Source organism: Hyperoodon ampullatus, assembly GCF_949752795.1.
Source record: "Hyperoodon ampullatus genome assembly, chromosome: 10".
Classification (NCBI taxonomy): Eukaryota; Metazoa; Chordata; class Mammalia; order Artiodactyla; family Ziphiidae; genus Hyperoodon; species Hyperoodon ampullatus.
In genome coordinates, this window is record NC_136923.1 from 28,091,238 (window position 1) to 28,104,477 (window position 13,240).

The window sequence follows — 13,240 nt, forward strand, 5'->3', positions numbered from 1 at the left end:
CTCTCCAAATCAGGTTTATCCATGTGTGGGAATCTAGATAGTCCCAAAGACTTTTGCTAATACAGTATTTTCAGTTTAATCCTAAGTAGAAGAATGCATGTAATTATGAGATTATTTATCATGAAACATTTGGCAAAAAAAGGAAAGAAAAGAATGTAAGAATGTTAGCTATATAGGTAGTTTTTATTAGATTGCCATAGGAGTAATAGGAATATTTTAGAGGACTAGTTTCAAAATTACACACCTGCAAAGATTTTCATTATTCCACCTGCCATGAGGTATGGTATTATAAACCATGAAGCATTAATGGAGATTCACTAAAGGGTTTCATAACTGGAGTTATATAAAATATTGCCATCTCTCTTTGGTAAAAGATGGCCCTGATTTTGGGGTGTAGCTATTTCAGAGAGTCAAAATGGAAACAACACACACTGTCCACATAGCTACTGTGAAAACTGTAATACAGAGATATCTTTTATTTTGACACAGTTGGGCATATTTTTAAGCTATGAATATAACTTTGTAACTAATAAGTGATGTTCACATGAAACAACTCAAACCTTCTACTTTCTTAATGGCTATCTTCACCATCATAAATGAAACTGTTTCAAGGCCATGAGGTTTGATAGACCTTCAGAGTAGCTTCCCCACACCTGCTATTCTTTAAAAGAAAACAATGCTCATTCACTCCATTAAACTACAGAAGGCATAGAGTATTGAACAGTGCCTTGAAAAAAAATAGAAGAGAACTGAGGAAAAGTACAGCATTGCCTGCTAGTAGAATGCAACTGCTTTAGCAACAATAGTAATAATAATTAAAAAAACCAAGATTCACTGTCGTAACAAAGACCTTCACTGTACTGAATTAAAAAGTAGCATGTGTGCTGTCATGGAATGTCACATCAGGGTTTGCTTTAGTATTAGATTATAGGCAGTAACACTGATCAGATAGTGCAAACTAGGTAAAACCACGTTTCACTGTGTGAAATGAACAGAGGTGCAAATGCTCAGTAGGATACCATTAAGACATAAAATGGCAAAAAATAAATATCAAAACTTTTTATCAGTGTAAAAAAGTAACCGGGTTATTGTATAACGTCGAGTCTGGCAAAAAAAGGCCTCAAAAAAGTTCTCAGTCTTCAGAAGTTTTACAAATTAAGTGCCCTTTCAGGATTCTGATCACACTAGAGATTCCATGCTCTCAGCAGGGTCCGATTCATCTGCCATGAGAACAGCACCATTTTTGTCCACTGTCATGGGACCATTTCCATTTTCTTTAGTGCTGACCAAGCTGAGCATTGCTTTGTAGACAAACTGGTATTGTTCCTGGAAAACAAGAGGGAGACATTTTTTTGAGCCAAAGAGCAGCTTAATCATTTATTTCATCTCAGGTGGAAATACTGACTAAAAACGTAAATGTGAAAAATATACTAGAGAAACAGGAATTCTGTCTCTGCTAGTTCAGACACTTAAAAAGTAATCTCTTGAATCCTTTATAAGCAAGACCTACACCTTCTTCATGTCCTTTTGATCCCTGTTACCTTGGAATGAATTCTCAGTGTTGACAGTCCACTAAGATAATAGGATATCCATATTTTATAATCAGAGGATACTATATTCTAGAAAGCAGAGTTTCTCAACCTCAGCCCTTTGGACATGTGGGCCAGCTAATTTTTTATTGTGGAGGGCTGTCTTAGGCATTGCAGGACGTTTAGCAGCATCCCTGGGCTCTACTCACTTAACTCCATCTCTGGTTGTGACAACTAAAAAAGGTCTGCAGACATTGCCCAACATTCCCTGGGGGGCAAAGTCACCCCCAATCAGAACCACTGTTCTAAAGGGTGAGGCTGAGTTTCAAACGATGTACAAGTTTCACAAATAAGCAGAGTACTTACAATGTCTGTGAATACTCCAGGCCTCATCAGATTGATCATTTTTGCAACCTGGAACACATCCACAGCATTTTCATTCTCCAGCTGCTGGGACAAGGTGGTAAGGGCACACAGCATTCCTGCAGAAACTGCGCCATACCTTGGGGAGGCAAAAAAAAAAAAGCTATTTCAGATTCACTAAAGGACAGTATATATTGGAACAAAATTACCATCACCTATTTCCATAGAAGCTAGGTAAACTGTATTGATATCTACTCTAGAACACAAAAATGAATGAAATGCTGGACAAGGGCAGAGACTTAGAGGTTAGCATAAAGGTGACATTTGTTTCTGAATGTGACATCTCTCAGACGGGCTTACCAGATGTTTAGCTTGATGTCTAATATGAAGTTAGAAGTTCAAAATTAGACTTGGGAGGGCTGTAAGAAGATTTGATGTCGGGGACAAGTTGGGTGATATGGTAGGAAAAATAATACGAGAATTTTAACTAGAGGCTATGAGACAAGTAGAAAGTGGTGAAAGGCTCTGGAAAACATTTTTTTAACAATCCCGAAGGGCTAAATTGGACTTCCAGAATATGAATAAAAATGGAAATATGTGGCTCAAAATGCAGTCAGAGAATTTCCAAAATGAGTTTCATATTTAGTAATTATCTTTGGCACTGAAGTGGAAGTTTCCAAGTATGAGCACCTTCTATAAAATTCTTGGAAAAATATGGTTCTCTTTGCTTCACACACAGGCACAAAAAAGGCTTAGAAGGGTAGCAGACTTTTTCATCAGGCCAGGTTGGCATCTTCAGTTTTTACAGGAACCTGTGTGGCACATAGTTTCCATATTAATGATGAGAAAACAGATGGATTAAATGAATTGTTCAAGGAGGTGTTGCTGGTTGGTGGCAGAAATGAGACTAGAATTTAGATGCCCTGTGTCCACTGTTCTGTTAATAACGATTAAATTGTTTCTAAATTTATTCTTACATGAAATTAAAACAGTACAGATGTTTTCACTTCTGTAATGCAAATAAAGCCAACGTCTCCCTAACCACCACCCCAACTTCAGAGGTAATCTGTCTAAGGGAAAAACTGTTATGCATTTAGTGTACAGCCTTCCTAGATTTAAGGATATCAGTACATGTCGATCCGGCTCATTATTTAATCTGCTGCATGCATACCGGATGTCCTCACTTCCCCACGGATGGACATTTAGGTTGTTTGTGCCTTGTGCACATAGCAGAGTAGTACAGAGTAGCACCTTGCCATGCGGAGAAGAGCTAGGTCACGGGTACGCCAATTTGGTTTTAAAGACACTGCGGTATTTCTCTCCCACGTGTTGTTACCTGTCCATACTCCTCCCAGCCAGAGAATACTAGTTTCTCCTCATCATTTTAAAGTTTGGCTTTTGCCAGTCTGATGTGTGAAAACTTGAATCTTACTGTTGGTTTAATTTGCATTTCCTTGGTTGCCAGGGGAGTTGAATATCTTTCTATGTTTATTGACCCATCTGTATTTCCTCTTCTGAAACTGCCTATTAATATACTTCGGCCATTTTTCTATTGGGTATGTCTCTTTTAAATGAATTTCTAGGAGTTATTTTATATTATCTGCAGTACGTGTTGCAAGTATTTTTTTCAGTCTCTACTTTCTCTTAGCATTGTTTGTGGTTGTTTCTGTTAGTGCTGAAATGTAGTTTAGATATAATCAAATTTATCAATCTTTAGCTTTTTTGGAATCTTGTTTGTTAATGCTTTCTTTACCCCAGTACTTAAAAAATATTCTCCTATATTTTTCTACTTTTTTTTTTTTACATGTAATTGTTTAATTCATTGGAATCTTATTCTTGTTTTGATGTAAGGTAGGGGTCTGAATTTAGTTATTTTTCCAATGGATAACCACTTGTGCCAGCATTTTTTTAACATATATTTGCTTTATTAATCCTCATTTTAAAATGTGCTGATTTGGTTTATTTAACAAATAATGTGAACAAAGGTTCAGAAGGAATAATATCACAAAATTCCATGGTTAGACAATGCCACAACTATAGTGCAAATTTTGCTTTGTTTTCCAACCTAACATTTATAAAAATGGTCATCTTTAGGGATACATACCACACTTAGCTTTCACCATGAATGTGACCTATAAAATCAACTATCAGAGACCACATCCAGGAACCACAACATTGTCTACTTCCAGCTGATTCACAGGATCACTCCCCATGTACAAGCTCTCCTACCGCATGGAAATCCAATATTCCATTCCCCACTTTCCATCCATCAGCCCCTAACATTCCTCATTCCTACTGCCTAGCCTAATTTCATCTCCATTTACTTATTTAAACCTACATTTATTAAGACAAATGATTCCTAAGTCTGTCTGACCTTCTACTGTATCTCCTGATCAAGACACCAATCCCAGTGACTCAAAATTGTTCCCTATTCAGTGGGTGCTTCAGATGAAGCACATGATTAGAATATTGATCCTCATCTAAATACAGAATCACAAAACACAGTCACTTCCTAATATATCTGGCGATCCAACTATATACCTTGATAACTAGTCTTCTATGCTCCATAAACATGTTCAGCCTTTTCTGAATCTTTTCCATCTCACACATACTCTTCTTTTCACTTTCCACGTATGGGATTGACGCCTGCTACATTGACAGATCACCTGAGTTCACGGTTGTTGGGCTGCACCCCACAGGCCTGCAGGCCCTGTACTTGCCCAGCCTCAAGACCAAAGAAAGAGCCCGAGTCAGCAACAGAGACACCGATGGTTTAATGGATGGGGGAGCTTACATGTCTGAAGCAAGGTCCTGGAGCGACATCCCACTGTATGCAGCAGACTGCAGAGGGCAGGACATGCAGGACAGGGCAGCAGTCTTTGCTCCCTCTGTGCCAGCATTTTTTATTGAATTGTCTCATGTTTCCTCATTGATTTGAGCTGCCTTTTTAATAGTCTAAATTCTCATATATGCAGGCCTATTTCTGAACTCTCTATTTTGGCCCTTTAATCTGCTTGTCTGTTTTTTTATACTGTATTTCCCCACATTCGTTTAAATTCCCATAGGTTTTTAGTAAGTCTTGATACCTGATAAAGCAAGTTTGCACAATAGTCTTGGCTGCCTCTATATTTATTGTTTCACTTTTAGTGCTTCAAACATACATATTTTCATTTTTCACTTGTACACTCGTTTCCATATACCTCTACGCTTCTACAGCATTCCATGCTGTTTCATGTTGATTGATACTGGACTGTCAAGGAACACAAAAAGTCTTGTTGGGATTTTGGTTAGGCTGCACTGAATACATAGATAGATCTGAGGAAATTAACATCTTTTTGAGTTTTTCTCTTCATGAACATGATGTCTTTTCTCCATTTATTCAGGTCTTTTATAGTTTTCAATTAGATTTTACAGTTTTCTATGTAATCTTTTGCCAGTTTCATTTTAGGGTAAATCCTAGGTGGTTTCTGTTACTCCAAAGAATGGCCTCTTTTTGCAACATTACTGTTTGGTTTCAGTTGATATATAGGAAGGTTATTGATTTTCACGTGGTGAACTTGTATCCAGCCATGCAGAACTCTTTTTAAGTTCTAATAATTTGTGGATTCTCTAGGAAGTTGGCTACATCTTTATCTGCTAGCAATGCCACTTGTCTCTTTCTTTTATACTTCTTACATCTTTTGCTTTTACTGTATTGGCTAGGATACAATAGTTTTGTACTCTGACACTGTGAAGAGGTGTCATATTGTGTTCTTTAATGGTAAAGCTTCTAATTTTTTAATATTAAATAAAAATATTTGCTATAGGCTTCTGAGAAGTAACATTTATCGAGTTAAAGAGAATGCTTTTGACTTTTCGTTTGGTAAGAGTGTTTTCTTTTGGGGAAGGGGATTATGAATGGCTGTTATTTCATTGTATGTTTTTGAATATCTATTGATTTTTTAAAAATTCCTTTAATAATGTTCTGAATTCATTGAGAGCAATCTTTGGTACCATTTAAGCAGCTCTATATTCCTAGAATAAATCTTTTTCATGATGTATATAATTCTTTTACTATAACACACTGGGTTTTTGACAGTATTTTTTTTTTTAGACCTTTGTACCCATATTCAAGTAAGTAACACTGGCTTATACTGTTCCATTCTGGTGCTAGCCTTGTTTGTTTTCTCAATCAAGGTTACCTGTTCTCTCTGTGTGCTGTTGTTCAAACGTAGACTGGTCAAAACTTAGTGGGCCTTAACGGGTTGAAAACTCTCTGTGCCAGGCTCTCTTATAAGTACTTTACATGTGTCAACTTAATTCTCAGAATAACCCAGTACTACAGGTACTATTAGTACCCCCATTTTGAGGTTGAAGAAACAAGGCACATCCAGGGGAAGTAACTGGCCAAGGTCTCATAGTTTGGGAGACTAGAGCTTATATTTCAGCTGATACATGTCAATGGCTCAGAACAGAGACTGACTGGTACATTGTGTTCACTAAATATCATTTACTATGACTAGGTAGGCTTAAAAATCTATTGGTATAGAGTTATAAATAGTTTTAAATGTTTACTTCATTTCCTTTAAAATACTTCTATTGTTTTTAACCTTTTATTAAAGAAAATATCAAATGTATACAAGACATAGTAACCTTCACTGCACCATCACTAAACTGAAACAATCATCAGCTCATAGCTGGAGTTGTTTCACGTCAATTTCCTCCCCATGTATTTTGAAGCAAACCCCAGGTATTTTATTCATTAATAATTTAGTATAAAACTCTAAAAGATAAGGTTTTATCACACCTATGTAAATTAACAATTTTTAAAACATTTGAGAACTACAGATAAATGGTAGATTTTTTTTTCTTCCCAATGATAAATTATGCCTTCTTTTTTTCACCAATTTCCAAAGTTGTGTCTTTTGTTAGTAAAATTTAAGCAATGAAGTCCATCTCCTCCTTGCCCCCATTTCATTACTGTTTGCTTTTCTTTTAATTCCTTGTACTTTTTGTGGATTTATTTGGTTCTTTTTCTGGCTTCTCACGTTGAAAGCTTATTTAAAAATTTTTCTCCAATATATGAGGCTTAGGCTATACATTGTTTTCTCTGAGTATATATCCTATCAGGTTTTGAAATGCAGTGCTTTCATTATCATTTAGTTTTAGGAGTCCGTAATTTCTATTTTCATTACCTCTTTTAAACCATCAATTATCTCTAATTCTAGCCATAAGGACTTCAGTGTCTGGGTATAAGAATTTGGGGTCTCATTTCATTGTTGGTTTCTCATTTAATGCATTATAATCAATGAACGTGGCCTTGTATGATATCAGTTTTTTGGAATATATGAAAATTCCATTTATGGTCAGTAATTATAAATAAACTATTTGTGTTTGAAGAGACTATATGGTCTCTCTGTAAGTCTCTCTTGGGTACATACTTTTAATATGTATTTATTTATGTATTTTAGAAATGTTTATTTCTAAATTCTATTTATTTATTGTAGTTGATTTACAGTGTTGTGCCAGTCTCTGCTGTACAGCAAAGTGACTCAGTTATACACATATATAAATACATATAAAAAATATTCTTTTCCATTATGACTTATCCCAGGAGACTGGATATAGTTCCCTGTGCTATACAGTAGGAACTTGTTGTGTATCCATTCTGTATATAATTGTTTGCATGTACCAACCCCAAACTCCCAGTCCATCCCTCTCCTTCCCCCCCTTCCCCTTGGCAACCAGAAGTCCGATCTCTGTGTCTGTGAGTCTGTTTCTGTTTTGTAGATAGGTGCATTTGTGCCATATCTTAGATTCCACATAAGTGATTATCATATGGTATTTGTCTTTCTCTGTCTGACTTAGTATGATAATCTCTAGGTCTATCCATGTTACTGCAAATGGCATTATTTCATTCTTTCTTATAGCTGAGTAATATTCCATTGTATATAAGTACCACATCTTCTTTATCCCATTCATCTGTATGTAGATGGGGTACATACTTTTTATATGTCACTATTAGATCAGCCTTGTTAATTATGGTATTCAGATCTTCTCTCTGAATGTTTTTTGTTCATTGTATCCTGATAATTCATTTTAAGAACTCATCCCTTTATTCAGTTCTTAGAGAATCTCAGCCATTATTTTTTTTTTCAGCTATTCATTTCTTCCTCTTTCATCTTTTTTCTCTCTCCATGGATCACACCCTTAGACCGATGTTAGAACTTCTGTATCTGGCTTCCATATGAGTCTGATTGCAGTTTTGTCCATTGTACTACTAGCTCATCTCTCATCTTTTCCATTTCTTAGCCTCTAATTTGTTCCTGTTTCTTAATACATGTTTTTAATTCATCTCATATGGTCTTCCTTTAGATCTCTGAGCATATTATTTCAAAATCCAATTATGATTGCTCTATTACCTCTGATTCACTGTATTTTTTGTTCTTGTTCATCATGTTGTCTGTCTTCAGATTCTACACTGCACCGGGTTTACCTTCTCATTTTAGCAGAGCTAGGAATTCCCCACCCCGCCCCCAATCATTTGTATGCATTTTTTTTCAATAGGGGAAGAACTTAACCCTTTAATCTTTGCTAAATCTGCTCTAGTGAAACTGTTAGGATTTTTTTTCCCCCTTCAAGCTAACCATAGCCATTCAGATAGGAAAGTCAGGTATTATTTATTTTACTATGCACTGTGCACCCCATGTGGGATTACTCTGGCCTTTGCTTGGGTTGTCTTTCCTGTATTTAGCCATTCTTAAATAAGTACCTAAATAAAAGGAAGTACCTACAAAATAAGACTTTAAACAGGACTAGAAACTAGGTCAAATCAGTCAAATGCATAGATACTTTAAAGTATCAGTCTTTAAAGACTGAAAAAAATAAAGGCCATTCTCTTTCAGAATTTTAGAAATTAAGTAGGATTAAAGGATGTTTGTCAAGTTTCATGCATTTGCACTTCAAATTACAGGGACTTGGTGAAAAAGTGATACAGGTAATTTATAACTTAGCTAAAACAAGAATACTGTATAAATTTACTGGTTTTGGTAGTTTGTTTGCCACTTTCTCAAAGGGCCCATTGACAGCAATACTTCTTTAACTAACACTATGCTGTTAAAATGTATTTTCATCTTCCCCTGTCTGTGCCTCAAAGAAATGAAAGTACTTTAAGTTCCCGACATTCAGTAATGTTTTCAGGTGGCTCTGTCTATATTCATTTTAAGACACGTTGGGGTTCCTTGTATCATCAGTGTGTATAATACTTACGGCCATTTAATTACACTTTTTACTACTTCATATAATTATTGTTGTTTTGCTTTTACGATGTTGTTTTAAAAATCATAACCAACAACGCAATGCAGAGGTATAACCCTGTCCCTATGAAGGAAGTGAAGCTTCCCTTCAAAATCATTACGGTAGGAAGGAAAACAGAGCTAAAGCTTCAGTATCCATTAATCCTGGGGAATAATGGCAGCACAAAACCACAGGACTTTAAGAAATTAAAACTTTGGAAGTGAATGAGAAAGTACAGAAAACAAAACACAAGGGACAGGAGTGCTTACTGTGAAAACCAGTGGGAGGCAGTGTTAACCAGTGGGATTAGATCTGGATTTAACTATAGCCAGTGCCAGCTTCCTGGCTTGACCCCTGTGCTGCTGTGTTGGGCCTTGTGCTTTGATGGGTCCCCTACTTAGGAGGGTCCTGCGTAAACTAAACTTCTTAGTTTAATGCTCTGGTGTTGCCATCTGGAAATTTTTTTTTTAATTTTTATTTTATATTGGAGTATAGTTAATTTACAGTGTTGTGTTAGTTTCAGGGGTACCTTAAAGTGATTCAGTTATACATATACATGTATCTGTTCTTTTCCAAATTCTTTTCCCATTTAGGTTCTTACGGATTATTGAGTATAGTTCCCTGTGCTATACAGTAAGTCCTTGTTGGTTATCTATTTTATATATAGTAGTGCGTATATTTTAATTCCAATTTATCCCTCCCCCCCACCTTTACCCTTTGGTAACTATAAGTTTGTTTTCAAAGTCTGAGTCTGTTTCTGTTTTGTAAATAAGTTCATTTGTATCTTTTTTTAGATTCTGCATAGAAGCGATATCATCTGATATTTGTCTTTCTCTCTCTGACTTAGTTCACTTAGTATGGTCATCTCCAGGTCCATCCACGTTGCTGCAAATGGCATTGTTTCCTTCTTTTTAGTGGATGAGTATATTCCATTGTATATATGTACCAAATCTTCTTGATCCATTCATCTGTTGATGGACGTTTAGGTTGCTTCCATGTCGTGGCTATTGTAAACAGTGCTGCAGTGAACACTGGGGTGCATGTTTCCATTCGAACCATGGTTTTCTCTGGATATATGCCCAGGAGTGGAATTGCTGGATGATATGGTAGCTCTATTTTTAGTTTCTTAAGGAACCTCCATACTGTTCTCCATAATGGTTGTACCAATTTACATTCCCACCAACAGTGTAGAGGGTTCCCTTTTCTCCACACCCTCTCCAGCACTTATTGTCTGTAGATTTTCTGATGATGGCCATTCTGACCGGTGTGAGGTGATACCTCATTGTAGTTTTGATTTGCATTTCTCTCATGATTAGTGATGTTGAGCATCCTTTCATGTGTTTGTTGGCAATCTGTATATCTTCTTTGGAGAAATGTCTTTGTAGGTCTTCCACCCATTTTTGGATTGGGTTGTTTGTTTTTTTGATATTGAGCTGCATGAGCTGCTTGTATATTTTGGAGATTAATGCCTTGTCAGTTGTTTAATTTGCAAATATTTTCTCCCATTCTGAGGGTAGTCTTTTTGTTTGGCTTACAGTTTCCTTTGCTGTGCAAAAGCTTTGAAGTTTCATTAGGTCCCATTTGTTTATTTTTGTTTTTATTTCCATTACTCTAGGAGGTGGATCAAAAAAGATATTGCTTCCATCTCCGGGCTGTTGTGAATAGAGCTGCAATGAACATTGTGGTACATGACTCCTTTTGAATTATGGTTTTCTCAGGGTATATACCCTGTAGTGGGATTGCTGGGTTGTATGGTAGTTCTATTTTTAGTTTTTTAAGGAGCCTCCATACTGTTCTCCATAGTGGATATTTCAATTTACATTCCCACTAACAGTGCAAGAGGGTTCCCTTTTCTCCACACCCTTTCCAGCATTTATTGTTTCTAGATTTCTTGATGATGGCCATTCTGACTGGTGTGAGATGATATCTCATTGTAGTTTTGATTTGCATTTCTCTAATGATTAATGATGTTGAACATTCTTTCATGTGTTTGTTGGCAGTCTGTATATCTTCTTTGGAGAAATGCCTATTTAAGTCTTCTGCCCATTTTTGGATTGGGTTGTTTGTTTTTTTGCTATTGAGCTGCATGAGCTGTTTATAAATTTTGGAGATTAATCCTTGTGGCACATATATACAATGGAATATTACTCAGCCATAAAAAGAAATGAAACTGAGCTATTTGTAATGAGGTGGATAGACCTAGAGTCTGTCATACAGAGTGAGGTAAGTCAGAAAGAGAAAGACAAATACCGTATGCTAACACATATATATGGAATTTAAAAAAAAATGTCATGAAGAACCTAGGGGTAAAACAGGAATAAAGACACAGACCTACTTGAGAATGGACTTGAGGATATGGGGAGGGGGAAGGGTAAGCTGTGACAAAGCGAAAGAGAGGCATGGACATATATACACTACTAAACGTAAGGTAGATAGTGGGAAGCAGCTGCAGAGCACAGGGAGGTCAGCTTGGTGCTTTGTGACCGCCTGGAGGGGTGGGATGGGGAGGGTGGGAGGGAGGGAGATGCATGAGGGAAGGAAGGGATGTGGGAACAGATGTATATGTATGACTGATTCACTTTGTTATAAAGCAGAAACTAATTAAAAAAAATCAAAAAAATTAAAGCTAAAAAAAAAAAGATATTGCTGTGATTTATGTCAGAGAGTGTTTTGCCTATGTTTTCCTTTAGGAGATTTATAGTATCTGGCCTTACATTTCGGTCTTTAATCCATTTTGAGTTTATTTTTGTGTATGGTGTTAGGGAGTGTTCTAATTTCATTCTTTTCCATGTAGCTGTCCAGTTTTCCCAGCATCACTTATTGAAGAGATTGTCTTTCCTCCATTGTATACCCTTGCCACCTCTGTCATAGATTAGTTGACCATAGGTGCGTGGGTTTATCTCTGGGCTTTCTATCCTGTTCCATTCATCTATATTTCTGTTTCTGCGCCAGTACCATATTGTCTTGATTACTGTTGATATGTAGTATAGTCTGAAGTCAGGGACCCTGATGCCTCCAGCTCCGTTTTTCTTTGTTAAGATTGCTTTGGCTATTTGGGGTCTTCTGTGTCTCCATACAAGTTTTAAGATTATTTGTTCTAGTTTTGTGAAAAATGCCATTGGTAATTTGATAGGGATTGCACTTATCTGTACATTGCCTTGGGTAGTATAGTCATTTTGACAATACTGATTCTTCCAGTCCAAGAACATGGTATATCTCTCCATCTGTTTGTGTTATCTTTGATTTCTTTCATCAGTGTCTTATAGTTTTCTGTACAGGTCTTTTACCTCCTTAGGTAGGTTTATTCCTAGGTATTTTATTCTTTTTGATGTGCTGGTAAATGGGATTGTTTCTTTAATTGGAAAATCTTTATTGTTAATAATTTTGGGGCAAGGGTTCCTACATTTTCATTTTGCCTTGGACCCCACATACATTATGTAGCTGGGACTGGCTCTGACACTTAGTAACTGGATATGTGTGTACACAGGGCCTGATCTACACATGCAGCCCCCATTTCCTCATGCATGAAGCGGGGATCCTAAAGTTACCCCCCTAGTGGGGTGATTTTGAGGATTAAATGAAGGACTCAATTAGTTGTGATTTGAAGGTGTCTTTGCAGCAGTTGGTACAGAACGCAGTCCATATATTTCAGCATTTCCTCTGGACTGTCTCAGGACAAAATTAAAATTAACATTTATTGAAGACCCCCAAAGAGCTTTTGCTTATTTCAGCTTTATCTGTCAATAATTACTGTATCAGATGTTAGAACTGAGAAAGTGTTAAAACACAAAACTGTGCAAGCACGCGTTCCATTAGCTGTCAGAGTGGGGATGTCCTCCTGGGTCACGTAGCTCTGGAAAACTCCACTGTACACTCAAGACGGAATACAAGTGAACAAGGCAACCAGTATCTTTGTATTATGAAAACAGTTGTGTCCTCTTGGATCTCTTGGAAGGGCCTTGGAGACCTCCTTCCCAACCAGGGATCCCACTCTGAAAACTGTTAAATGAAATTAGCCCATGATGGCCTCCAACGGGGTGATAGATATAGCTCCACAGTGAATTCACATTAAG

The 13,240-nt window shown here is 36.7% G+C and overlaps 1 protein-coding gene across 2 annotated transcripts in view; it reads right to left on the minus strand.

Moving 5' to 3' along the window:
- Window positions 1-1,179: 1,179 nt before the first annotated feature.
- PTPRG (protein tyrosine phosphatase receptor type G) overlaps window positions 1,180-13,240 on the minus strand; it is a gene marked incomplete at both ends in the record, with an annotated part of 742,222 nt that continues 730,161 nt past the window's right edge. For both annotated transcript variants that reach the window (XM_079713343.1, XM_079713342.1), the window contains 2 exons: window positions 1,180-1,326; window positions 1,896-2,031. In XM_079713343.1, the coding sequence (XP_079569469.1) occupies window positions 1,180-1,326; window positions 1,896-2,031 (283 nt within the window). The remainder of the gene's footprint in view (window positions 1,327-1,895; window positions 2,032-13,240) is intronic.